The sequence below is a fragment of the Salvelinus fontinalis genome, chromosome 2 (genome assembly GCF_029448725.1).
Source record: "Salvelinus fontinalis isolate EN_2023a chromosome 2, ASM2944872v1, whole genome shotgun sequence".
Classification (NCBI taxonomy): Eukaryota; Metazoa; Chordata; class Actinopteri; order Salmoniformes; family Salmonidae; genus Salvelinus; species Salvelinus fontinalis.
In genome coordinates, this window is record NC_074666.1 from 72,804,846 (window position 1) to 72,830,289 (window position 25,444).

The 25,444-nt window shown below is 45.8% G+C and overlaps 1 protein-coding gene and 1 pseudogene across 1 annotated transcript; both read right to left on the reverse strand.

Moving 5' to 3' along the window:
- Nucleotides 1–949: 949 nt before the first annotated feature.
- LOC129867333 (myosin-8-like) lies at nt 950–17,750 on the reverse strand (annotated as a pseudogene).
- Nucleotides 17,751–21,130: 3,380 nt separating this feature from the next.
- Nucleotides 21,131–25,249, reverse strand: LOC129825186 (protein SCO1 homolog, mitochondrial-like). The gene is made up of 7 exons (XM_055885074.1): nt 24,961–25,249; nt 24,697–24,816; nt 24,442–24,532; nt 24,065–24,262; nt 23,785–23,877; nt 22,136–22,251; nt 21,131–22,012 (listed from the first exon to the last, which is right to left on the reverse strand). The coding sequence occupies exons 1-7, from the start codon at nt 25,120–25,122 to the stop codon at nt 21,878–21,880; spliced, it is 915 nt and encodes a 304-aa protein (XP_055741049.1). The 5' UTR covers nt 25,123–25,249; the 3' UTR covers nt 21,131–21,877.
- Nucleotides 25,250–25,444: the final 195 nt, after the last annotated feature.

Consider the following 25,444-nt stretch of genomic DNA (forward strand, 5'->3'; position numbering starts at 1 on the left):
GACAGATGTCTCTTTGATAAATGAGAGATGAGTGGACACCTCTGACATAAGCCTGTATGAGGGGAAGCTAATCTCCTGGAGTATGAATGTTTCTCCAATAATGCCTGGCATTTTAATCAAATGCTTTTGGATTTTATTTTTCTGCACTCTGTCTCGCCTAGAATCAAGCTGTATGTCTCCTAATGTCTAGGTCAGTGAGGCCAAACTGTTGTCAGATAGCTATCCCTGGAATCTGTCTGTATTCACTCAAAGTTGGATCCAGAGCTCTCTAACATATACTGAAGAATGGCTATGAGACGTTATTTATGGGTACATACTGTGATGGGTTTTCTAGTTTTTCACAACGACCATTTTACCCAAAAATATCACAGCTCAGGTATTAAATGGTATTGTTTTTCTTGGAAGTAAGTTGTGTGTTTAATGATAAACTATGGTGCCTTAACATGCCCATATATTTGAATATAAGATATTATTTTTAAAGTCTATGCAATTGGTCACAAGACATACTGTATTCTATTCTACTGTATTTTAGTCAATGCCACTCTGACGTTGCTCAATCTAGTATATTTCTTAATTCTATTATTTTACTTTTAGATTAGTGTGTATTGTTGTGAACTGCTAGATACTACAGCAATGTTGGACCTAGGAACACAAGCATTTCGCTACACCCGCAATAACATCCGCTAAATATGTGTATGTGACCAATATACTTTTATTTGAAGAGCCCATAATCAAATCTACATTCAGTTAAATGACTTGAAGAGGGTTTTATTCATCAATTCCTAATTATTCTTTGGTCTGTGTATGTTTTTTTTCATCGCTCAACCTTTATGTTGGTTTGCTACTCAAGACACCTCAATTGGTGGTTCACGAAGCAAAATGTTTGGGAACCCTTGGTCTATGGTATAAGTGTTACCTCACATTTAATGACAAAGACAATAGACCAGTATGATACTGATTTGTAGTATTTAATTCTAGTTTTATAAGTTACATTCATTTGTACTGTAATTCATTGTCATTGTCTGCTTTTAAGTAGAACATCTGAGCATGGCAGTGAAACTATAGCATGGAGGAATGCTAACATCCAGGAACGTACAACGGTGTAAGCATGCATGTATCTTTGCAACAATAATTATTGTACACTGGATCTACATTCTGTGTCTGAGTTATTGTAATTATAAACGTGATTTACAGCACTATCAGCAGAAGATGCCCACATCTCTATTCTTCTCCCTTGATGCCAACATTACGACTCTTAGCTCTTAATTTGTTCACTTGGCATTCTGCTATGTCTGCCCGCTCCTCAGCTTCATCAAGCTCATGTTGCACCTTCCTGAATTTAACCAAATTGATACTGGTCTGCTCCTCCTGTGGTTCACAGAAAATAGATAGATATGAATAAGTTAGAAGTGGTGAACTGTTGTCCTATTTATCTAATAATACCATGCACAGTTGTTGCCAATAATATATTTGTAACGGTCCTGACCAGTTTTATGTTGTTTTTGTATGTGTAATTGGTCAGGGCGTTAGTTTTGGGTGGGCAGTCTATGTTATCTGTTTCTATGTTGGTTTTGGTTACCTGGTATGGCTCTTGATTAGAGGCAGGTGGTTTGCGTTTTCCTCTAATTAAGAGTCATATTTAGGTAGGGCGTTCTCACTGTTTGTTTGTGGGTGATTGTCTCCTGTGTCGTCAAATGTATTTTCCATACGGGACTGTTTGGCTGTTCGTTTCGTTTTCGATGTCGTCTGTTTCCTGTCCGTGAGTTTACGTTTAGTTATGTAAGTTTATGTTCAGGTTTCGTCAACGTCGTTTTCTTGTTTTGTAGTTTTGAAAGTGTTTTGTTTTGTTTCGTGTTGCCGTCGTATTTATAATAAAGATGGCTTATTTCCCAAATGCTGCGTTTTGGTCTGAAGAGCCTTCTCTCCTCACCTCGTCCGAGGATGAGGAGAGCGACAGCCTTAACAGAATCACCCACCACGCTAAGACCAAGCGGCAAGGGAAAACGAAACGGAGTAAGGGACAGGAGAAGAAAGAGCAATGGACATGGGACGATTTATTGGATGGTAAAGGTGTCTACACATGGGAGGAGATCCTGGCTGGTAGGGATCGCCTCCCATGGGAACAGTTGGAGGCACTGAGGAGAGCAGAGGCTACCGGAGAGAGGAACCGGAGCTATGAGGGAACGCGTCTGGCACGGAAGCCCAAAAAGCCCGTAAGTAATTCCCAAAAATTTCTTGGGGGGGGGCTAGGAGGTAGTGGGCCAAGGGCAGGTAGGAGACCTGCGCCCACTTCCCAGGCTTACCGTGGAGAGCGGGAGTACGGGCAGGCGCCGTGTTACGCAGTAGAGCGCACGGTGTCTCCTGTACGAGTGCATAGCCCAGTGCGGGTTATTCCACCTCCCCGCACTGGTAGGGCTAGATTGGGTATTGAGCCAGGTGTCATGAGGCCGGCTCAACGTGTCTGGTCTCCAGTGCGTCTCCTCGGGCCGGCATACATGGCACCTGCCTTAAGCATGGTTTCCCCGGTTCGCCTACATAGCCCGGTGCGGGTTATTCCACCTCCCCGCACTGGTCGGGCAACCGGGAGCATTCAACCAGGTAAGGTTGGGCAGGCTCAATGCTCAAGAGAGCCAGTACGCCTCCACGGTCCGGTATTTCCGGCGCCACCTCCCCGCCCCAGCCTAGTACCTACAGTGTCTACACTACGCACTAGGCTACCAGTGCGTATCCTGAGCCCTGTTCCTCCTCCACGCAATCTCCCTGTAGTGTGTGTATCTAGCCCGGTGCCTCCAGTTCCGGCACCACGCACTAAGCCACCTGTGCGTCTCCAGAGCCCTGAACACACTGTATCTTCTCCCCCTACTAATCCTGATGTGCTTGTCCTCAGCCCGGTGTCACCAGTGCCGGTACCTCGCATCATGGATAGAGTAGGCTTTGAGAGTACAGTGTGCCCTGTCCCTGCTCCCCGCACTAGTAGGAAGGTGCTTATCCTTAGCCCGGTGCCTCCAGTTCCGGCACCACGCACCAGGTCTACAGTGCGCCGTATCCGGCCAGAGCCATCCGTCTCCCCAGCGCCGTCTGAGCCATCCGTCTCCCCAGCGCCGTCTGAGCCATCCGTCTCCCCAGCGCCGTCTGAGCCATCCGTCTCCCCAGCGCCGTCTGAGCCATCCGTCTGCCATGAGCCTGCAAAGCCGCCCGTCTGCCATGAGCCTACAGAGCCGTCTGCCAGACAGGAGCCGCTAGAGCCGTCTGCCAGACAGGAGCCGCCAGAGCCGCCCGCCAGACAGGATCCGCCAGAGCCGCCCGCCAGACAGGATCCGCCAGAGCCGCCCGCCAGACAGGATCCGCCAGAGCCGCCCGCCAGACAGGATCCGCCAGAGCCGCCCGCCAGACAGGATCCGCCAGAGCCGCCCGCCAGACAGGATCCGCCAGAGCCGTCAGAGAGCCATGAGCAGCCAGAGCCGTCAGAGAGCCATGAGCAGCCAGAGCCGTCAGAGAGCCATGAGCAGCCAGAGCCGTCAGAGAGCCATGAGCAGCCAGAGCCGTCAGAGAGCCATGAGCGTCGAGAGCCGTCAGCCTGCCATGAGCGTCGAGAGCCGTCAGCCTGCCATGAGCGTCGAGAGCCGTCAGCCTGCCATGAGCGTCGAGAGCCGTCAGCCTGCCATGAGCGTCGAGAGCCGTCAGCCTGCCATGAGCGTCGAGAGCCGTCAGCCTGCCATGAGCGTCGAGAGCCGTCAGCCTGCCATGAGCGTCGAGAGCCGTCAGCCTGCCATGAGCGTCGAGAGCCGTCAGCCTGCCATGAGCGTCGAGAGCCGTCAGCCTGCCATGAGCGTCGAGAGCCGTCAGCCTGCCATGAGCGTCGAGAGCCGTCAGCCTGCCATGAGCGTCGAGAGCCGTCAGCCTGCCATGAGCGTCGAGAGCCGTCAGCCTGCATAGACCTGCCAGAGTCCCTCAGCCAGGATCTGCCCCTTGTCCCGGTGCTGCCCCTTGTCCCGGTGCTGCCCCTTGTCCCGGTGCTGCCCCTTGTCCCGGTGCTGCCCCTTGTCCCGGTGCTGCCCCTTGTCCCGGTGCTGGATGTTTATTTAGGGGATGTGAGTTTTAGGGTGGGCATTGGGAGGGGAAGACAAAAACGGGGAGTGACTATGGTGGTGTGGGGACAGCGTCCAGAGCCGGAGCCACCACCGTGGTCACCTGCCCACCCAGACCCTCCCCTGGACTTTGTGCTGGTGCGCCCGGAGTTCGCACCTTGAGGGGGGGGTTATGTAACGGTCCTGACCAGTTTTATGTTGTTTTTGTATGTGTAATTGGTCAGGGCGTTAGTTTTGGGTGGGCAGTCTATGTTATCTGTTTCTATGTTGGTTTTGGGTTACCTGGTATGGCTCTTGATTAGAGGCAGGTGGTTTGCGTTTTCCTCTAATTAAGAGTCATATTTAGGTAGGGCGTTCTCACTGTTTGTTTGTGGGTGATTGTCTCCTGTGTCTGTGTTATGTCTTACACCATACGGGATTGTTTCGGTTGTTCGTTTCGATGTAGTATGTTTCCTGTCCGTAAGTGTTACGTGTTAGTTATGTAAGTTTATGTTCAGGTTTCGTATACGTCGTTTTCTTGTTTTGTATTTTTGAAAGTGTTTTGTGTTTTCGTGTTGCCATCAGCGTCATAAATAAAAAGATGGCTTATTTCCCTCAAGCTGCATTTTGGTCTGAAGATCCTTCTCTCCTCACCTCGTCCGAGGATGAGGAGAGAGACAGCCGTTACAATATTGTACTCACCGCCTCCTCACTCTGCCTTTTGTAAGCTTTCACCCATCTGCAGCTTGTTGACCAACTCCTGCAGTCTGCCTACATTCTTCTTATCTTCCTCACCCTACAAACCCAGTGTTATTAATTACTCACATATTTTATCATGACTTGGTGAAAGTCAGGAATAAGCAACCAAACACATTTTACCTGATGTGAGCTCCTTGACTTCTCTCATATTTTCGCACACCCTTCATGGCTTCCACACCACGTTTCTGCTCTGCCTCCAGTTCATTCTCCAGCTCGCTAATCTTGAGTGTAAATAATGTATTACAAAAGAATCACAAACTAAGAGAGTGTGAACTGGAAATAAAACATTTATCTTTATCCTTACACTGGTCTCTGGTTTCTGGAGCTCTTTTTTTTACACCTTTCAGGGCTAACTGTTCAGCCTCATCTAGACGCTGCTGCAAGTCTTTAACAGTGACCTCCAGGTTCTTCTTCATCCTCTCCACGTGACCACTCGTGTCCTGCTCCTTCTTCAGCTCCTCAGCCATCATGGCAGCCTATCGATACAGAATTTGTCTTGAATGATCAAGACATTGTTTGAGCAGACTTCATTTGGGATGAGATTTACACTGAGTTCGGACTTACATCTATAAGAGCCTTTTTAGCTTTCTCATCTGCATTTCTTGCTTCTTGGACTGCATCTTCCACCTCTGATTGCAGCTGAGTTATGTCAGACTCCACCTTCTTTTTTGTGCTGTTGAGACCAGTGTTGTGTTAAATGAGTAAAGAGATAAGGTAACACAATAAGTTAAATTGATACATTTCACTTAAGGCCAAAGTTCTGATTTGTTTATGGGGCCTCACCTGAGAGTGCAACAGGTGCATCCTCTCGCTCACATCGACCAGCTCCTGCTTGGCCAGTTTACGGCACCTCTCTGACTGCTCTAGTGTTGCCCTCATCTCCTCAATCTCTGCCATCAGTGTATTGCGGCGTTCTACAATGGCCAGCTGCTCCTTCAAGTCCTCCTGCCCATGGAGGGCATTATCCAAATGGCCCAGCTGAATCTCCATCTCATTTAGGTCCCCTTCCATCTTCTTAACTCGGACGGCATCGTTTTTGCTGTGGGTCTCAGAATCTAGAGCACTCTGTAGGGTGTCCACTGTCCTCTGATGGTTCCTCTTCAGCAGGTCTATTTCCTCATCTTTCTCTGCCACCTTTTTGTCAACCTCTGACTTGATCTGGTTCAACTCCAGTTGAAGGTGGAGCATCTTGGCCTCTTCATGTTGAAGGGAGGACTAGAAAATGACAAGTGCACAGAACAGAAACATTTGCGGTCATATTCAAATAATACATGTAGGGGAATGCACAATATGTGTGAGAAAATGGCGAACCTCAGCTTCTTCAAGAGTTGTTTGGGTGTCCATCTGGTCCTGTTCAGCTTGTTTCGCTGCCTTTTCCAGGTCATGGAAGGTCTTTGCAGACTGTCCCACTTGCTCAGTGACATCTGTTATTTCCTCAGAAAATTGACAAAGCAATATGTTTGTTACATGCAGAGCCATAAGCTAAAACTCATACATACATTCTATGAGGATATGTTGTTATGATTTCCGAGGGTGATGATGATCATACGCTGAAGGTTCTTATTCTCTCTCTTCATGTTCTCTAAGTGATCCAGGGCTTCTTCAAATGTGTTTTTCATCTTGAATAGGAAGGATCTTGAAGGAGTCAATATGATCATTTTGTCAAAGTTCCTCTGTTTCTTGTCCAGGGAGACAATGTCTGAACTGGACCTCTCCATCTCCACCATGAGGTCCTTCACCTCTGCTTGTAGTCTCTGCTTGTAGTCTCTGCTTGGTCTTCTCCAGTGAGGCACACTTAGCAGTCATTGTCTCTGTCTGCTCTTCAGAATCGCGGAGGCGTTGGGCAAGCTTCCTCCTTCAAAGAGGAACAAACAGTAGTAAATTAATTGATTAATTAATGAATGTATGTTGCAAAATAATATATGTTTTACCCATCAGTGCACTAACTTAGCATCCTCAAGTTCCTCAGTGCGCTGGATGGCATCAGTCTCATACTTGGTTCTCCACAGAGCTACCTCACTGTTGCCCTTGGACATGCTCCGCTGCAGCTCAGCCTTGGACTCCTGCTCCTCCTCATACTGCTCCCGAAGCAGGTCACAGTCATGGCGGGTTGATTGTAAACCATGGGCCAGGGCATTCTTAGCCTAAAGCCAGAGACAATGTATTAACTTTTCTCCTTCTCCAGTTTCTGCTTAACTCTCTGGAGGTTGTCCATTTGTTCTCCCAGTTCTGCCACGCTGTCTGCCTGCTTCTTGCGGAGAGCAGCAGTGATTGATTCATAATGCAGGGTGGACTCTTCGAGATCACGACGCAGCCTCTGAAACTCACTTTCGCGCTTCTTGTTTGCATCAATTTGGGGATGGTGTCGCTCGACCAGCTTCTTCCAGTCTCTGACTGTTCTCCTCAAGTTCCCTGGAGATATCAGACCTCTGCTTCTCTATTTTGGACCGAGCAGAGCGCTCAGCTTCTATTTCCTCGTCGAGTTCCTCAATGCGAGCCTGTGGTAAAAAAAAAATATTACGTCAATTTTGGCAAAAGTTACAATGTATGCATTTAATTTATTTTCACAAAACACATACCCGAAACTCCTTTATTTTCTTCTGAAGTTGAGAGCTCAATATTTGTTCATCCTCAATTTTACCTTGCAGGTAACTGAACTCTAAATCCTTCCTGAAAACATTTGAGAATTAGTTTATGCTCCATTGTTTGTGCTGCTTCTATCACTTTCAACTATTGCTCTAAAAAAATGTGAATCAAGAGTTTAATCTCCATAAACTCAATGATAATTTCTAACTTACTTTTTCTTTCATCCATTTGTTGTCTTTCATTCTCCAGGTCTCCATTCTTCATTCTCCTTTACATTTTCATGGGACAGCTTAAGATCTCCCTCAAGTTCTTTTGTTTCTTTCCAAATCTGCACGCACCTTTTTCTCCTGCTCTAGAGATCCCTCAAGCTGGAAGGAGACCATAGTCCAGAACAATCGAAATCTTGAAAGAATGCTAACAAAAGACAAAAGTGTATAAGTCACTTGATGCTTACATTATCAACCTGTTGCTCCAGCTTGACCTTTGTCTTAGAGTGTTGACTGTGTCCTCCTCTGCCTGGAGTTCATCCAGGGTCTGCTGGTGCACCTCTTGCAATGCCTTGATGTCCTTTTTTTTTTTTTTTTTTTTATTAAATTTTATCCCCTTTTCTCCCCAATTTTCGTGGTATCCAATCGCTAGTAATTACTATCTTGTCTCATCGCTACAACTCCCGTACGGGCTCGGGAGAGACGAAGGTCGAAAGTCATGTGTCCTCCGAAGCACAACCCAACCAAGCCGCACTGCTTCTTTAACACAGCGCGCCTCCAACCCGGAAGCCAGCCGCACCAATGTGTCGGAGGAAACACCGTGCACCTGGCCCCCTTGGTTAGCACGCACTGCGCCCAGCCCGCCACAGGAGTCGCTGGAGCGCGATGAGACAAGGAAATCCCTACCGGCCAAACCCTCCCTTACCCGGACGACGCTAGCCCAATTGTGCGTCGCCCCACGGACCTCCCGGTCGCGGCCGGCTGCGACAGAGCCTGGGGGCGAACCCAGAGACTCTGGTGGCGCAGTTAGCACTGCGATGCAGTGCTCTAGACCACTGCGCCACCCGGGAGGCCCGCCTTGATGTCCTTTGAAGACTTCAGAAGATGTTCTTTTAATGTGGTCAACTCTTCTGTCAAATGTTTCACCTGTGTTAAAGAATGAACACAGTTACCCTCCATTCATTGTGGTTATGATATTTAAAGGCATGGGGTGATGTGCTTATCAGATGCCCTGACCTTATTTTCTGTGGCATATTTCTCCTTCTCGACCTTGGCAATAGTGAGCTCCAGGTCGTCTATATCCCTTTTGAGATTCATCCTCCAGTTTCCTCTTCCTGGCAGTGATCTCTGCATTGATCTCCTCCTCTTCCTCAATTCTCTCAGAGAACTCCTTGGTTTTTGCCTCTAGATGGATCTTGCTCTTGATCAACCCCTCACATAGGAGTAGGGGGAAACAGTTTTACCCTGAAAAGTGCAGAGACAGTCTGGAAAGAGGACCCCTTCTTTTTTGCTCCTCTTTGGTTTCTATCAGCAACAGAAAGAGAGACATAAAACAATTGTATTTCTACTCAAGATCATTTTTCACTGATGTCTTTATAATGCTGATGTAAACTCACCATTAACTAAGACAATAGTTTCAGGGCAGCTTTCGATACAGTTGTCCACAGTGTCATTCAGCGGGTCCTTGTTCTTCTCCAGCCAGCCACCGATGTTGTAGTCCACAGTGTCAGCGTAGGGCACCAGGGTGAAGTGGGCCTCTGCCTTGGCTTTGGCAGGCTTGAGCTTCTGGAAGTAGCTGTTCTTCCCAAGATGCTGGTCGTAGAGTTTGTTTATGAAGGAGCAGTCTGTTGCCTTTGGAAACATGCATTCTGCTTCAAGGATGGAGAAAATACCCATTGGCTGTGGAAGATTTAGTGTAACGGGTTTAGAAGAACCAAGGTATAGAAGTTCATTGTTTTGATCATGTCTGTCTACTAAATTTAAATATTTTGCTTGTGAATTACTGTCAATAAACAGATGTTTTTCAACTCTGTCCTGTTGATCCTAACTTATTGAATCCATTAACAGTTAGACTGTAAAGAGTGACTTAAAGGAAGCCTGAAAATGTCACAATACCTTCTCAATAAGCTCAATGCAGGCAGCCAAGTCCATACCAAAGTCAATGAACTCCCAGTCTATTCCTTCCTTCTTGTTCCAACAAAAACATGTGGTGATTGAACAACTATTGCAGTTTCTCATTAGGGGAAGTTGCTGCAGAGCTGTTCCAGGCTGTTCATCTGCATGGTTTACAAAATATAATTAAATAACATACAATCAATTATTATGTTGTTGTAAATGTGTTTCAAATGAGGAGTCCACTCATACCTCAAAGATCTCAAAGCCTGCTATGTCCAGAACGCCAATAAAATGCTGTCTGGGCAATTTGGTGTCTAGCTGCTGGTTTATTCTGGTCACCATCCACAAGAACAGTTTATCATACACTGCCTTAGACAGGGCACCCATGGAGTTATTCACCTGCAAATGAGACAAAACACATTTTAGGACCATTACAATTTGTGAGAGTTGGGCGAGGGTCACTCATGTCTGTACACACTTTAATGTAGTTGTCATACCTGTTGAACTGTCTGTCCTTTGGTGACATATTCATTCCCGACCTTCACTCTGGGATAGCCCACAGCCTTCAGTAAAACAGCAGAGTTCAGGCCCATGAGGTAGGTGACTTTGTCAGCCACTATTGGATACATGAGACAAAAAATATGAGTGGATTCTGGCTGTGGATAAGTGAAGATTTAATTAGAATTTCTAAATAAGTCAAAATCAAAGACTGCTGACCCTCAGTGCCATCAGGCTCTGCCTGTTCCTCACACTGCTTCTGCTTGAACTTCATGTTCCCTTGATGCATCACAGCACCAGTCAGTTTGTAGATCCCAAGTTTCTCCTCTGCATTGAAGCCTAGGATATCAATGGCACTCTATTGGGACAGATATTGGAGCTCAGTCAAACACATAAACATTTAATCAGTCCCTAAGACAATCTTATACAGTACAGTTGAGGGCTTTCTATTATGTTTTCAATGTAGTTATCTTCCAAGCTTTGTGGGTAACATAAAGATGTGCGATATAAGGTACAGGTGGACTCACATCTGTGGCCATGAGCTCTTCTGTGTCATTGATGCTTTGCACCGTTATTTCCCCCTGACTGATGAAAGGGTAGTCATATGGGTTGGTGGTGATGAGCAGCATCTCTGGTGAACATGATAGAGAAGGTGATTATTTACCATTGGGGGTTATATTGGTGTTGGGAGGCTGAACTCACAGTACAGCACATTTTCCAGATTGCATATTGCAGCCCTCTTTTAGATGCAAAACATTTAAAGAGGCAATCTGTAGTTCAAACAACAACAAAGTGGTCAACCTACCACTGTTTTTGGTAAACAGTTGAGGGATGGGGTTGGGGAAATATAACCACTCTCAAATTCATAGACAGAGCTATGGATGTGAGGACTGACTCGGCTATACAGTTTTTATTTACAATTACATTGTTTTACTCCATTGGCTGTAAACAATCCATTGGTCGTAAACAATCCTATATTTTGGGTTCAGATGGGGTACGACAGTTGACCTAAGCTCATGAGGCATTTATTCTTCAAGAATCAATGGGTATATATCATTAATTTAAAAGTACACAAATGGATGTAGCAATCACAGATTGCCCCCTTAAAGTAACCAATAACCTTGCAGTCCAAAACTACAATTACTGTGTATGGCTTTACATACCTGCTAGCATTACTCAACTTACCAATTAACTCAGGCTTCTTATTGGACATGATCTGGTAGAAGATGTGATAACTCCTTTCTGCTAGGAGCTAAAACGTTACCCTGGATTTTTCCAATAGATCTTGTCACAATGGCGTGTATAAGTGGCAGAGGAAGTCAGGCGCAGGAGAGTCCAAATAGAGTGTAGCATGGAGTACTTTAATAAAAGTTCCATTAATAAGCTCCATAACACTCAATAAAAAATATAATACAAAATCTGGGTATGAAGACCCATCGCACACTTATACACAAAACACACAACACTTGACATACAACAATCTCTGACAAACACATGAAGGGAAACAGAGGGTTAAATACACAACAGGTAATGAAATGGGATTGACAACAGGTGTGTGGGAAGACAAGACAAAACCAATGGAAAATGAAAAATGGATCGATGATGACTAGAAGACCGGTGAAGTCGACCGCCGAACACCGCCCGGACAAGGAGAGGCAACGACTTCGGCAGAAGTCGTGACATTACCCCCCCCCTGACGCGCGGCTCCAGCAGCGCGTCGACACCGGCCTCGGGGACGACCCGGAGGGCGAGGTGCAGGGCGATCCGGATGGAGGCGGTGGAATTCTTTTAACATAGAAGGATCTAAAACGTCCTCCACCGGAACCCAGCATCTCTCCTCCGGCCCGTACCCCTCCCAGTCCACGAGGTACTGAAGGCCCCTCGCCCGACGTCTCGAATCCAAAATGGATCGAATAGCGTACGCCGGGGCCCCCTCGATGTCTAGAGGAGGCGGAGGAACTTCACGCACTTCAGCCTCCTGGAGCGGGCCAGCCACCACCGGCCTGAGGAGAGACACATGGAACGAGGGGTTAATACGGTAATTAATGGGCAGTTGTAATCTATAACATACCTCGTTCACTCTCCTCAGGACTTTAAACGGCCCCACAAACCGCGGACACAGCTTCCGGCAGAGCAGGCGGAGGGGCAGGTTTCGGGTCGAGAGCCAGACCCTGTCCCCTGGTACAAACACCGGGGCCTCACTGCGGCGACGGTCTGCGCCAATTTTCTGGCGCCTTATGGCACGCTGAAGGTGGACGTGGGCTGCCTCCCAAGTTTCCTCAGCGTGCCGAAACCAATTGTCCACCGCAGGAGCTTCGGTCTGACTCTGATGCCAAGGAGCCAGAACCGGCTGATACCCTAATACACATTGAAAAGGGGTAAGGTTAGTAGAGGAGTGACGTAGCGAGTTCTGGGCTATCTCTGCCCAGGGCACGAACTTCGCCCACTCCCCTGGCCGGTCCTGGCAATAGGACCGCAGAAACCTGCCCACATCCTGGTTAACTCTCTCCACCTGCCCATTACTCTCGGGGTGAAAACCTGAGGTAAGACTAACCGAGATCCCCAGACGTTCCATGAACGCCTTCCAGACCCTTGACGTGAACTGGGGACCCCGATCAGACACTATATCCTCAGGCACCCCATAATGCCGGAAAACATGTGTAAACAGAGCCTCCGCAGTTTGTAAGGCCGTAGGGAGACCGGGCAAAGGGAGAAGACGACAGGACTTAGAAAACCGATCCACAACGACCAGGATCGTGGTGTAACCCTGTGAAGGTGGAAGATCAGTCACAAAATCCACTGACAGGTGCGACCACGGCCGTTGAGGAACGGGTAAAGGTAAAAGCTTACCTCTAGGCAGGTGTCTAGGAGCCTTGCACTGGGCGCACACCGAACAGGAGGAAACATAAATCCTCACGTCCTTAGCTAAAGTGGGCCACCAGTACCTCCCATCAAGACAGCGCATCGTCCGACCTATCCCAGGATGACCAGAGGAGGGTGATGTGTGAGCCCAATAGATCAATCGGTCGCGGACAGCAGACGGAACGTACAAACGACCAGCTGGACATTCAGGAGGAGAGGGCTCTGCACGTGACGCCCGCTCAATGTCCGCGTCCAGCTCCCACACTACTGGCGCCACCAAACACGACTCTGGGAGTATGGGAGTGGGATCCATGGGTCGCTCCTGTTAATAAAACGTTTACTGTTGACAGGAGAACAAGAGGAGACAATAGGACGAGGTGGATAATTATATAATAAGGCCGTTTAATTACATGTAAAGATATCTTAGTAAAATCTTGCAGCAAGGCTCTTTCAATCTGACTCCTAGTGAATCGTCCGGAAAAGAGGGAGTTTCCAGAATTGTTCAGTACTATATAGACAACAAGCAAAGTAGGTAGATCTGCGAGTCCGGCCTTCCGATTGGTCGATCTGGGTCTTGGGTAGTCCTGATCAGGCCTGGTGTCCACGTTCCATTGGTTCCTGAGAGTTCTTTGTCCTGAGGTCCAACCATGGGTTGGGTGTGTCTGTGTGATTGTCATGGGGGAGGGGAATTGTGGGTGCCGTGTATATGTCCTATGTGTCCAGCATATGTCCAAGAGAAAGAGGGGGTGTGTATGTTGTGTCAACTTATAGGTAATGTTGAGAAGTTGTTAAAACAAGTTACCAATATCTAATACAATTTCTTACACTCCTCTGTGTCATACAGCCGAGACAATGCGTCTGCCTTGACGTTCTGGGAGCCTGGTCTGTAAGTAAGCGTAAACACAAAACGAGTGAAAAACATGGCCCACCTTGCCTGGCGAGGATTTAGTCTCTTCGCCTGCCGGATGTACTCCAGATTGCGGTGGTCAGTCCAGATGAGAAAAGGGTGATTAGCCCCCTCAAGCCAATGCCTCCACACCTTCAAGGCTTTTACGACAGCTAACAGCTCTCGGTCCCCCACATCATAGTTACGCTCCGCCGGGCTGAGCTTCTTCGAAAAGAAAGCACAGGGGCGAAGCTTCGGTGGCACACCCGAACGCTGAGAGAGCACTGCTCCTATCCCAGCTTCGGATGCGTCCACCTCTACTATGAATGGCAAAGAGGGATCCGGATGAGCCAACACAGGCGCCGAGGTAAACAGAGCCTTCAGTTTACCAAAAGCCCTATTCGCCTCGGCCGACCACTGCAAGCGCACCGGTCCCCCCTTTAGCAGTGAGGTAATGGGAGCTGCAACCTGACCAAAACCCCGGATAAATCTCCGGTAGTAATTGGCAAACCCTAAAAAACGCTGCACCTCCTTTACCGTGGTTGGAGTCGGCCAATTACGCACGGCTGTAATGCGGTCGCTCTCCATTTCCACTCCTGAAGTGGAAATCTGATGCCCTAGGAAGGAGATGGATTGTTGGAAGAACAAGCATTTCTCAGCCTTGACATATAAATCATGCTCCAACAGGCGACCAAGCACCCTGCGCACCAAGGACACATGCTCAGCGCGTGTAGCAGAGTATATCAAAATATCATCGATATACACCACTACACCCTGCCCGTTCAGGTCCCTGAAGATCTCATCTACAAACGATTGGAAGACTGATGGAGCATTCATCAACCCATATGGCATGACCAGGTACTCATAATGACCTGAGGTGGTGCTAAATGCCGTCTTCCACTCATCACCCCTCCTAATACGCACCAGATTGTACGCACTCCTGAGATCCAATTTTGTGAAGAAGCGGGCCCCGCGCATTGACTCCATTACTGTATTAATCAAAGGTAGCGGGTAACTATATTTTACCGTGATTTTATTAAGGTCTCGATAATCAATGCACGGGCGTAAACCGCCATCCTTCTTCTTCACAAAAAAGAAACTCGAAGAGGCGGGTGAAATGGATGGCTGAATGAACCCCTGACGCAGGGATTCAGAGATATAATTATCCATAGCCACTGTCTCCGCTTGCGACAGAGGATACACGTGACTCCTGGGATATGCAGCGTCTACCAGGAGATCTATCGCACAATCCCCCTGTCGATGGGGTGGTAATTGAGTCGCCTTCTTTTTACAGAAGGCGAGTGCCAAATCGGCATATTCTGGGGGAATGCGCACGGTGGAAACCTGGTCTGGACTTTCCACCGTAGTAGCACCAACGGAAACCCCTACACACCTACCTGAGCACTCTCGCGACCACCCCGTGAGAGCCCTCTGTGGCCAAGAAACAGTGGGGTTATGAGTAGTTAACCAGGGTAGGCCTAACACCACAGAATACGCAGGGGAATCAATAAGGAAAAGACTAATCTTCTCCTTGTGACCCTCCTGCGTTATCATAGACAAAGGTGCGGTGACCTCCCTGATAAACCCTGACCCTATTGGTCGACTATCTAAGGCATGAATAGGGAAAGGCATATCCACAGAAACAATAGGAATCCCTAAACTATAAGCTAAATTTTTATTAATGAAATTCCCAGCCGCGCCTGAATCTACTAGCGCCTTATACTGGGAATGCAGGGAAAAATCCGGAAAGGTGACAGAGACAAACATAAGTGCAGCAGAGGGCTCTGGATGAGTATGGTGCCTACTCACCTGGGGTGATGCCAGAGTGCCCTGCCTGCCTTCTCTATTCCCAGAGGAACCAACCCGGCACCGATCAGCAGTGTGATCTCTGCGATCATAGATGGTGCTCGAGCGGGTACCCCCTCCAGTCTCCCTGCGCACCATCCCTCCCAATTCCATAGGTTCGGGAGAGAGAGTGCGAGAGGATGGAACAACCAGACCCCGATCTAGACGTCCCCGAGTAGCCAGCATGTTGTCCAGCCTGATGGACATATCCACCAGTTGGTCGAAGTTGAGGGTGGTGTCTCTACAGGCCAGCTCCCGACGGACGTCCTCGCGTAGACTACAACGGTAGTGGTCGATCAGGGCCCTGTCGCTCCATCCAGCGCCGGCAGCCAAAGTCCTAAACTCCAACGCGAACTCCTGAGCACTCCTCTTCCCCTGCCTCAGATGATAGAGGAGCTCACCTGCTGCTCTGCCTTCGGATGGGTGGTCGAATACCTTCCGGAAATGGCAGATGAGCTCCTCAAAATGGTCCAACGCCTTATCCTCTCCACACACAGCGTTGGCCCACTCCAGGGCTTTCCCGGTAAGGCAGGAGATGAGGGCGAAGCTTTTCTCACGGTCTGTTGGTACTGGAGAGACCGTGGCCAGATACAAGTTCAGTTTTAGGAGAAAACCCTGGCAGCTGGTAGTATCTCCATTGTATCCCGTGGGTAGGGACAACTGGATCCTGTTCTGTTCCGGCGGGGAAAAAACGTTCGAAGGAATTCCAGGGGGTGGTGGAGGTACTGGACACGCTCCCTGTCTCTCCCAGCGGTCCATACTCTGGACAATGCGATCCATGACAGCGCACAGACTGTCAATCTCCGCCGCGTGTTCCAGGACGCGTTCCTCAACCTCCATTAGTGAAGTGCCTCCTCCTGCTGACTTCATTTTTAAGGTCAGAGATTCTGTCACAATGGCGTGTATAAGTGGCAGAGGAAGTCAGGCGCAGGAGAGTCCAAATAGAGTGTAGCATGGAGTACTTTAATAAAAGTTCCAGTAATAAGCTCCATAACACTCACTAAAAAATATAATACAAAATCTGGGTATGAAGACCCATCGCACACTTATACACAAAACACACAACACTTGACAACGAACAATCTCTGACAAACACATGAAGGGAAACAGAGGGTTAAATACACAACAGGTAATGAAATGGGATTGACAACAGGTGTGTGGGAAGACAAGACAAAACCAATGGAAAATGAAAAATGGATCGATGATGACTAGAAGACCGGTGAAGTCGACCGCCGAACACCGCCCGGACAAGGAGAGGCAACGACTTCGGCAGAAGTCGTGACAGATCTAAAGAAGGAAATCATAGAAATCAAAGGACATCTTGTTCCAATCCACAGCAATGACCTTGTATTTGCAAAGAAAATAGGCAAGCAAACTCACAAGTCTCAATATCAGCTGAGGACAGCTTCCCCTTTGTTCCAAAGTGGATGCGGAGGAATTTTCCCTGTATGTTTTCCAAATATTAAATTGTTTTTAAAATGTCACATTTCAGCTAAGGTGACTGGTTTGTGAATGCATGCCTGGCTATATGTTAACCCTATATGCTCATACTGTATGTTGATCAAACCCACTCACAAAGCGAGAGGAGTTGTCGTTCCTCACTGTCTTGGCATTCCCAAAAGCCTCCAGCAGAGGGTTGGCCTGGATGACTTGATCCTCCAGGGTTTCCTTTGAGAATAAAAGTGTTGGTAAGTATGAGTAAATCCACTTTACAGAAAATGCAATAGAAATTACTTTTGCAACAGAAAATGCAATAGAGGGAACTATATACATCTTATGTTAATGTAGCATGAGCATGGATAGAACCTGATGTTTTCCATTGATTTCCTTCTTATCACTTCCTCCAGCCATTGCGATTGTGGCAAAATACTGGATGACACGCTTTTTGTTTACAGTCTTCCCTGCACCAGATTCTCCACTGTCAAAATCAAGATTGAACAACACAATTGAGAGTAATAATGTAAACTTTCCTAATAAATACAGTTCTTTACAGACAGACAATTAGTAACAGCATGTGCAACAGTACATACGTGATAAGGATGGACTGGTTTTCACAATCTGTTGAAAGATAAAATCAGTGGTGGAAAAACTACCCCATTTTCATACTTGAGTAAAAGTGTAAAGTGTACCATATGTCCCACACATGTGATGCCTGTGCTGATAGAGGGCTTTGGTAGGGCCATATAATGTTTTGTTGAATAAGTAATCTATTTCATCTATATGGGTGGCATTTCAAGAATGCAATGACAAACAATACAATGCATTCACAGTGCTGAAGATGCTTTCAATTGGTTTATGTTCCGTTTATTCCTGCGTGCGGCAGTGTGCAAGAACAATTCTAAATTCTATGAAATAAATATTTTACTGATTCAAATGAAAACTTATTTTGAAAACAAAATGGACTGATATACTGTGGTACATTTTGAGCACAACATTATCTCTGGCCCAGGGTGTTAGTGCACATTAGTAAAGGAACGGTCACTAACGCCCTGGACCAGAGCTAGCACAACATATAGGATCATGCCATCCCATTTAGAGACACTAGATCAGGGGTGTCAAACTCATTCCATGGAGGGCCAAGGCTTTTGGTATTTCCTTTCAATTAAGACCTAGACAACCAGGTATGGGGACATCCTTACTAATTAGTGACTTAATTCATTGATCAAGTACAGTGGCGTGCCGTGGGCCTGGGGCCTGGGCCTTCAGTGAGGTACTACACAGTCCCACCCGAATTAATCCACCTCATTATGATGCCATGGCTCTAGACACTATACATTTAGACAGAAACGCAGTATAACCAGGCGTTGCGTCACCTTGAAATTGACAAATTGACATTTTTGGGTAAACAGTGTTTACCCAAAAACATGACACAATCAATGAGTCTTTTCAATATTTCCCTTCACCTTTTCATTGTGCAGCTCCGTTACCCTGCGCGCTTGTTCTTTGAGCTGTAGATGCACTCCGGTGTCCCAAAAGTTTTCAAAAGCACCATTGCTTGTTTGGTGTCTCGTTGCTGCCTTGGTTAGACAACTCAAGTTTGCAAAGCCAGTGTGGCTCCAAACACCAAATCGATCACTTGCAAATAATAGGCATTCCCAGCAGTACAGTTTGCAATGCTTCTCGGAGCCAAGGAGCCTGTGAGTCATTGACAGCGCTCGTAGTTGAAACTTTGAAAGTGGCGAGCGAACGAAGCCCTTTCCCGCCTGTGACAGGCTTTGTGGAGTCGGGCGACCTCTCCTTACAATGTCTAACTTTTCTTGAAAAGTTCGTCTTGAGAATGGCGTTATAATTATATCCTCGACCAAATCGATATCTTCTCCTCCTTCCGCCATTGTGGGTTGAAAAAACAGCTTAGTAGTACGCAAATTAATTCGTTTATCAAATTCAGTTTCCTAGATCTCCATAGGACCTGCCTCTCAATATTAGTAATCCAATCAAAAGACGTGCACGCACTACGCCTGCTAGCTGGCTCCTGTGTAACACTGGAGCCAGCCAGCAGGCGTACAATAGCCAACTCTAAAGCTGATTGGTTGACACTAAATTTTCATTTCCATTCACTATAAGCTACAAGCGCCAGCACTGTTGATTCTGAAGGCCCAAGGGCAGATTTTAGACCCCTGGCAACACATGATGGCTGAATATGATTGGATAAAAGATCTAACATAAAGACCAGCCCTCCAAATCTCAACCTGGGGCTGGAAGCAGTGCAACCAAGAGGAAAGCTATGAAATGATGAGTATAACTCTTACTCTGGGGAATAATTTAAGACATATTTGTGGGAAAATATATATTTTTAAAAATTATATTCTGATGATGTTTAGGCCAGCAGAGAAGGCCTTGCAGGCCCTGACGGCCCACCACTGATCAAGTACAAGGAAAGAGTGAAAAGCCACAGACACCCGGCGCTCCGTGGAATGAGTTTGGCACCTGTGGACTAGATAGATGCTGCCTCATCATCACCAGGTAGTTTAGACTGTTTGTCTGATATCATGCACTCCTTTGGACAAGCTCCTAACCACGCGTCAGTTAGAATGTAAACTGACTAGCATAGAAGTGCTGTGGTCATAATCATGACCCTCCACAGCTCCCTCTAAAACTCATGTGATGTCACATGCAGATGACAATAGATCACCAACACCTGCATTCTTTCTTTCAAATTCCTTTATATCTATTGGTTAACTCAGCTGCGCACAATGCTAAACAATTTCTTTAGACTTACACTCCACGCATGATTCTATTCTACCCTATAAACATGTTACAAAGAACATTTATCTGTAAAACGTCAAATGAATGTGTGAACTGTCTCCAAGGAAAGAGTCAGTAGAGTTGTACGGTGTGTGGGCCATTCATTTTCATAAACTATGACACAAACTGACACTGTATCAAAGCCAACATAATTGGTGTTGATTTAATATCCCATAAATGTCATTTGAAGGGCTGGCAACAGTTGTGGGTATAATTGGTCATGGGCAGGCAGTAGGCACGCTACCACTGGCTAGACCAGGGTAGGGCTTATGCTGACCTCCACGTTACAGTAGAGTATGTACATTGACTGTGTCAAGGACACTGCGAGATTGTGGGAATTTGAAGTCACAGTGCGAACGAGAGAAGTAGTAAGGAGACAATCCCCGTCGGCTGGTTCTGTCCGAGGCAGACTGATGCCTGCCCCTGGTGGAAAATAGATCTGAGGACGGGTGCATCTGCCTTAGATTAGAGGGTCAACGGACAGGAGACCACAAAATAAAGCTGCTGATAACCACTTGTAGTCTAAAAGAACACCCAGTTTCAGGGGGACTGTCTCAGACAAGACATCCACAGGGACAGACACTGACCGTATCATCAAACTCAACTCTCCAGGGCAACAGTGTACATTGAATAAGGCACAAGGGACTCCTGTCCAATTTTGCAAAGTGACGGCCATTGGGACAGGTGGGACACAACAAATCAAGATATGGAATGGTTCAGTGGGTGAATTCATGAGCATACAATATAAAAGTCTCATAAAGGATGATTTGATACTTTGACAGCTGAAAGGTGATCTTATCTCATCTTGAAGAGTATTTCTTCCCAGTCATCACAAACCACCAACCAGCCAGGAATGAGTGGAGTGCTTTGCCGAAGAGTGCTGAAAAACTGCTGTGCTCTCTCTAGTTCTAGTACGTATTCAGTTTGCAAGGATATTGAGAGATAACTTGTATGTATTATAAAACACACATATATTATGAATGTGTGTGTGTGTAAATTCATCGAAAATTATATGTTACTATGAGCCAATCATGCATCTATGGCTATAACCAGAAATAGAGGCTCCGGTGATTACCATTTATTTGCAGAACAATGGGCACAGTCAAGACACTGGCCTGACAACTCATACGAACAACCTTAAACTCTGACCAGCACGTGTTTGCCACTAGGAACAGGCTAGTCTACAATATGGTTGCACAAAGTGAAGCCCTGATAACCTTCATGGTAGCCTACGACTACATGGGCAGTAAATACATTTTAAAAAATCAGACAGACATACATAATTGTAAGTTCAAGTTTAATAAATTAAACATTACTTTGGAAATTCAGTTGAAATATGACTGATTTATGAATAGTACAAATCGAGTAACCAAAGAGTTATTACAGTGCATAAATGTTTCTGGTGTCACAGACGAGTCCAGGTATTGGGCCAGACTTAACAGCAAGGCTAAAAAGGAGAATTAGTGTAAAGGAAGTAAAGCCGAACTGTAACAGCACAAAGACAACTATTCATGTATTTTTCCATTAGCAGTGTCCAAGGGTAAACACTGGAAACCTTTAGTTCTTCAGTATTGATTTCCAGGGAATACTTTCCCCCTCCATTTTATGGTAGTTACATTTGTTGAGGTACTTAAAATCAAGTATTTCTGTTTGGCTCTCACATTTCACATCAATTTAAATAATGGGCAAAGCAGAAAAAATAAACACTTAAGTGTTGTCAACACCCATTTGCAAACAATCACTTTAAATCATCTTAAACTTAAATATGATATTAGAGACCATGTTAAATGGTGAACCACAACAAGGGAATGGTAAGTCGTAGACATCTGAATTCAATGAAAAGCTGTAATGTAGATAAATATTCCATGTCACTGACATAACATGGCAGCGTTCAGTCCTGCTGGGCCAGAGGGCCAGAGGCTGCTGGGCCAGAGGCTGCTGACAGTCTCTGGAGGCTGTGAGAGAGGCACACAAGGTGTTCCCAGACACAGACAGTGCACTTGACCAGTTCTCCTTCATCTCACCACTTAATTCCCCTTCTTGTACTTCCTCATGTGTGATGCAATGGAAGAGGAGATCTCAGCGCTCCTCTTGTTCTGTCCAAAATACTCCTTGAACTCTCCGTCCGGACCAACCAGGTACATGATGATTGTGTGATCGACCTGCAGTCAAGAATAAAGGAGGTTTCATTTAGATATCAATTCAGCTGGGAAAAGTTGGAATATCTACTTTACTATGAACAAATGAGAGTTCTGAATAAGGGCAGGATCAGACGATGAACTCACAATGTAGTCGTTGTCTTCATCCTTTGGTCCCTGGCTGTAGTAGACTCTGTAGGCTCGAGAGACCTGGTCAATTTGGGCCATTGTCCCAGTCAGGCCAATGAGCTTAGGGGAGAACTCTGGGGATAGAGGACAGAGGGGGAATGTTATTCTTCCACCAATGTGAGTCTAAGTCCCCATTTTACCTTAACATGGAAGCTAAAGTAGTTAACCTCTCTGGGATAGGGGGCAGTATATTCACGTCCGGATGAAAAGCGTGCCCAAAGCAAACTGCATGCTACTCAGGCCCAGAAGCTAGGATATGCATATTCTTAGTATATTCGGATAGAAAACACTCTGAAGTTTCTAAAACTGTTTGAATGATGTCTGTGAGTATAACATAACTTATTTGGCAGGCGAAACGCCGAGGACAAACCAACCAGGGGGAAAAAATTGAGGTCACTTTTTTCAATTACTTTTCAATGGGAATCTAGATTTCTAAGGCACTTGCTTGCAGTTCCTATCGCTTCCACTGGATGTCAACAGTCTTTAGAAATTGGTTGATGTTTTTCCTTTGAGAAATTAAGAAGTAGCCCTGTTCAGAACGAGGGTCGAGTGAAGTGTGCTGTTTGTTAGAGGCGCGTGACCTGAAAGCTCCCTCCACATTGTTTTTATCCGCTATTGAACGCAGTTTATCCCGTCTTAAATTTTATTGATTATTTACGTTAAAAATACCTAAAGTTGTATTAGGAAAGTTGTTTGAAATGTTTGGACAAAGATTACAGGTAACTTATGAGATATTTTGTAGCCATGTTGCGCGAGTTGGAACCGGTGTTTTTCTGGATCAAACGCGCCAAATAAATGTACATTTTGGAGACATAACGACGGAATCGAACAAAAGGACCATTTGTGATGTTTATGGGACATATTGGAGTGCCAACAAAAGAAGAACTTCAAATGTAAGGCATGAATTATATTGTTATTTCTGAGTTTTGTGTCGCGCCTGGCGGGATGAAATATGATTGTCTGTGTTTGTTTGATGGGGTGCTATCCTTAGATAATAGTATGGTTTGCTTTCGCCGTAAAGCTTTTTTTGAAATCTGACACAGCGGCTGGATTAACAAGAAGTTTATCTTTAATCCTATGTATAACACTTGTATCTTTCATCAATGTTTATGATTATTTCTGTAATTTGATTTGGCTCTCTGCAATTTCACCGGATGTTATTTGAGACAATGCATTACTGAACATAACGTGCCAATTTAATGAGGTTTTTGGACATAGAGGGACTTTATTGAACAAAACGAACATTTATTGTGTAACATGGAGTCCTGGGAGTGCCACCAGATGAAGATCAAAGGTTAGTGATTAATTTAATCGCTATTTCTGACTTGTGAGCCCTCTCCTTGGCTGGAAAATGTCTATGGTGTTTTGTAGCTAGGCGCTGTCCTAACATAATCACATGGTGTGCTTTCGCCGTAAAGCCTTTTTGAAATCGGACACTGTGGTTGGATTAACAAGAAGTTTATCTTTAAAATGGTGTATAATACTTGTATGTTTGAGGAATTTTAATTATGAGATTTCTGTTGTTTGAATTTGACGCCCTGCAATTTCACTGGCTGTTGTCTAGCGTCCCACAAATCCCAGAGAGGTTAATGGCTTGTTCTCTTTACCTTTCACATATGTTCCCATGGCCTCAGGTGTGTCCCTGTCAGGATCAATGGTGATGAGAATGGGGGTCAGGTTTGGAAGAGACTGTATCCTGTCTGGGAAACATGGAAAGACGATGTTGATCACAACAAATCTTCTGTACATCCCAGGGTTGTAGCATTAACATTATGCTTTGTGAAAACATGATATGAGTGACTGACTGGCTACTCACTCAACCATCTAATTGCCATGACATAAATAATATGATGAATCATAAGAGACGTTTAAAATAAAACACTTTACCTATTTCATCCACCACCTCAATCATTTTCTCGATTTCATCAGGACAGATGTCAGGGCAGTGTGTAAACCCAAAGTAGATAAGGACCCACTGGCTGAGGAAATCCTCACTTTTACAGGGTTTATTATTCTGATCCACAAGAGAGAATGGACCCCCAAGTGCTGGTTTCCCCATTGACTTTGTCCTTTCTCTTTCAATCACTGCAGTGCATGTGTAAAAGACAACATAATGTCAAACAGATTGTTACCAACATGTACAGAAACTGACGATTAACTCCAGGAGAACTTCAGTTCGGAACATACATTAATTTGTGTAAATCCACTGTTGGATGTAGCCTACTGCATGATGGTGAGTAAGCCAAGAGGTGAAATGTCCTTACATTCTTCTTTTTCCTTTTTGAAATATTTCATTCCGGCAAGGAGAACACCCCCAAACGCAAATGTTATTGCTAATGATTTCCAAGTCACTGGCTGCAGAGGATAGATGAATGGAGACAGGCAAAGCAACAAGGTTAAAAACAAAGCAAAAGGCATGGTGCTTTATTTTATCCATTGACATTAAAACCAGGTTTTATCAGGTGCCCAGCCACAGTTGTTTACATATCACTCAGAAATTAATTGATATGTTTACATACCCCTGTCTTTTTGGTTTTATCACCAGAAGGGGGCGGTGGAGGTAAAGACGAGAATGATCTTGAGTCGTAAAAAGACAACCACTGTGATGTCCGGCACGTCCAACTCCCGCATAGATTTACCTGTGCAGTGCATGAGTACATACAATATGTTAACATGGTAGATAGGTACAAGGATATATGTCTTCAAGCTGTTAGCCATTCCGCGCGTCAAACCGTGAACACATTTGATCCTAGTCTGAGTGTTGTGCGCCATGTATGACCTACCAGCCCGTGGACTGTCCGTGGTGAGAGATCTGTGTACGGAGAGCCAGTCCTTCTCGATAAAGCGCGTGTAAAGCTGCATATTGTGCTCACGCTTTGGTGCGAAATCATACGATTTAACAATCGACAACTCAAAGTCTGATATGATATTAGGCCCACTGCCATGATGTTGAGCTAGTTTGTCAAGATCTCTATGCGGAAGTGGTGGCAGAATTTTACACAACGTGAATCATGAAAGTAAAAACGCATTCAAATTCCTGATCTTGGATCAGTATACCTTTTACAACGATTCTCATTGACCGAGTGGCTCGCAATAACAACTTTCTAAACTGACCCTGGACCTGCCTGCGAACACAGTTATTCCTGTCAGAACCGGAAATTACGCACCCGAGTCCTTTTTTTGTACTGTGTTCTCTGGGCGCTACTGGCATCTAGCTATTGTAAAACACAGTACAGACAATTAACTTTTCATTGGCAGTAGCCTACT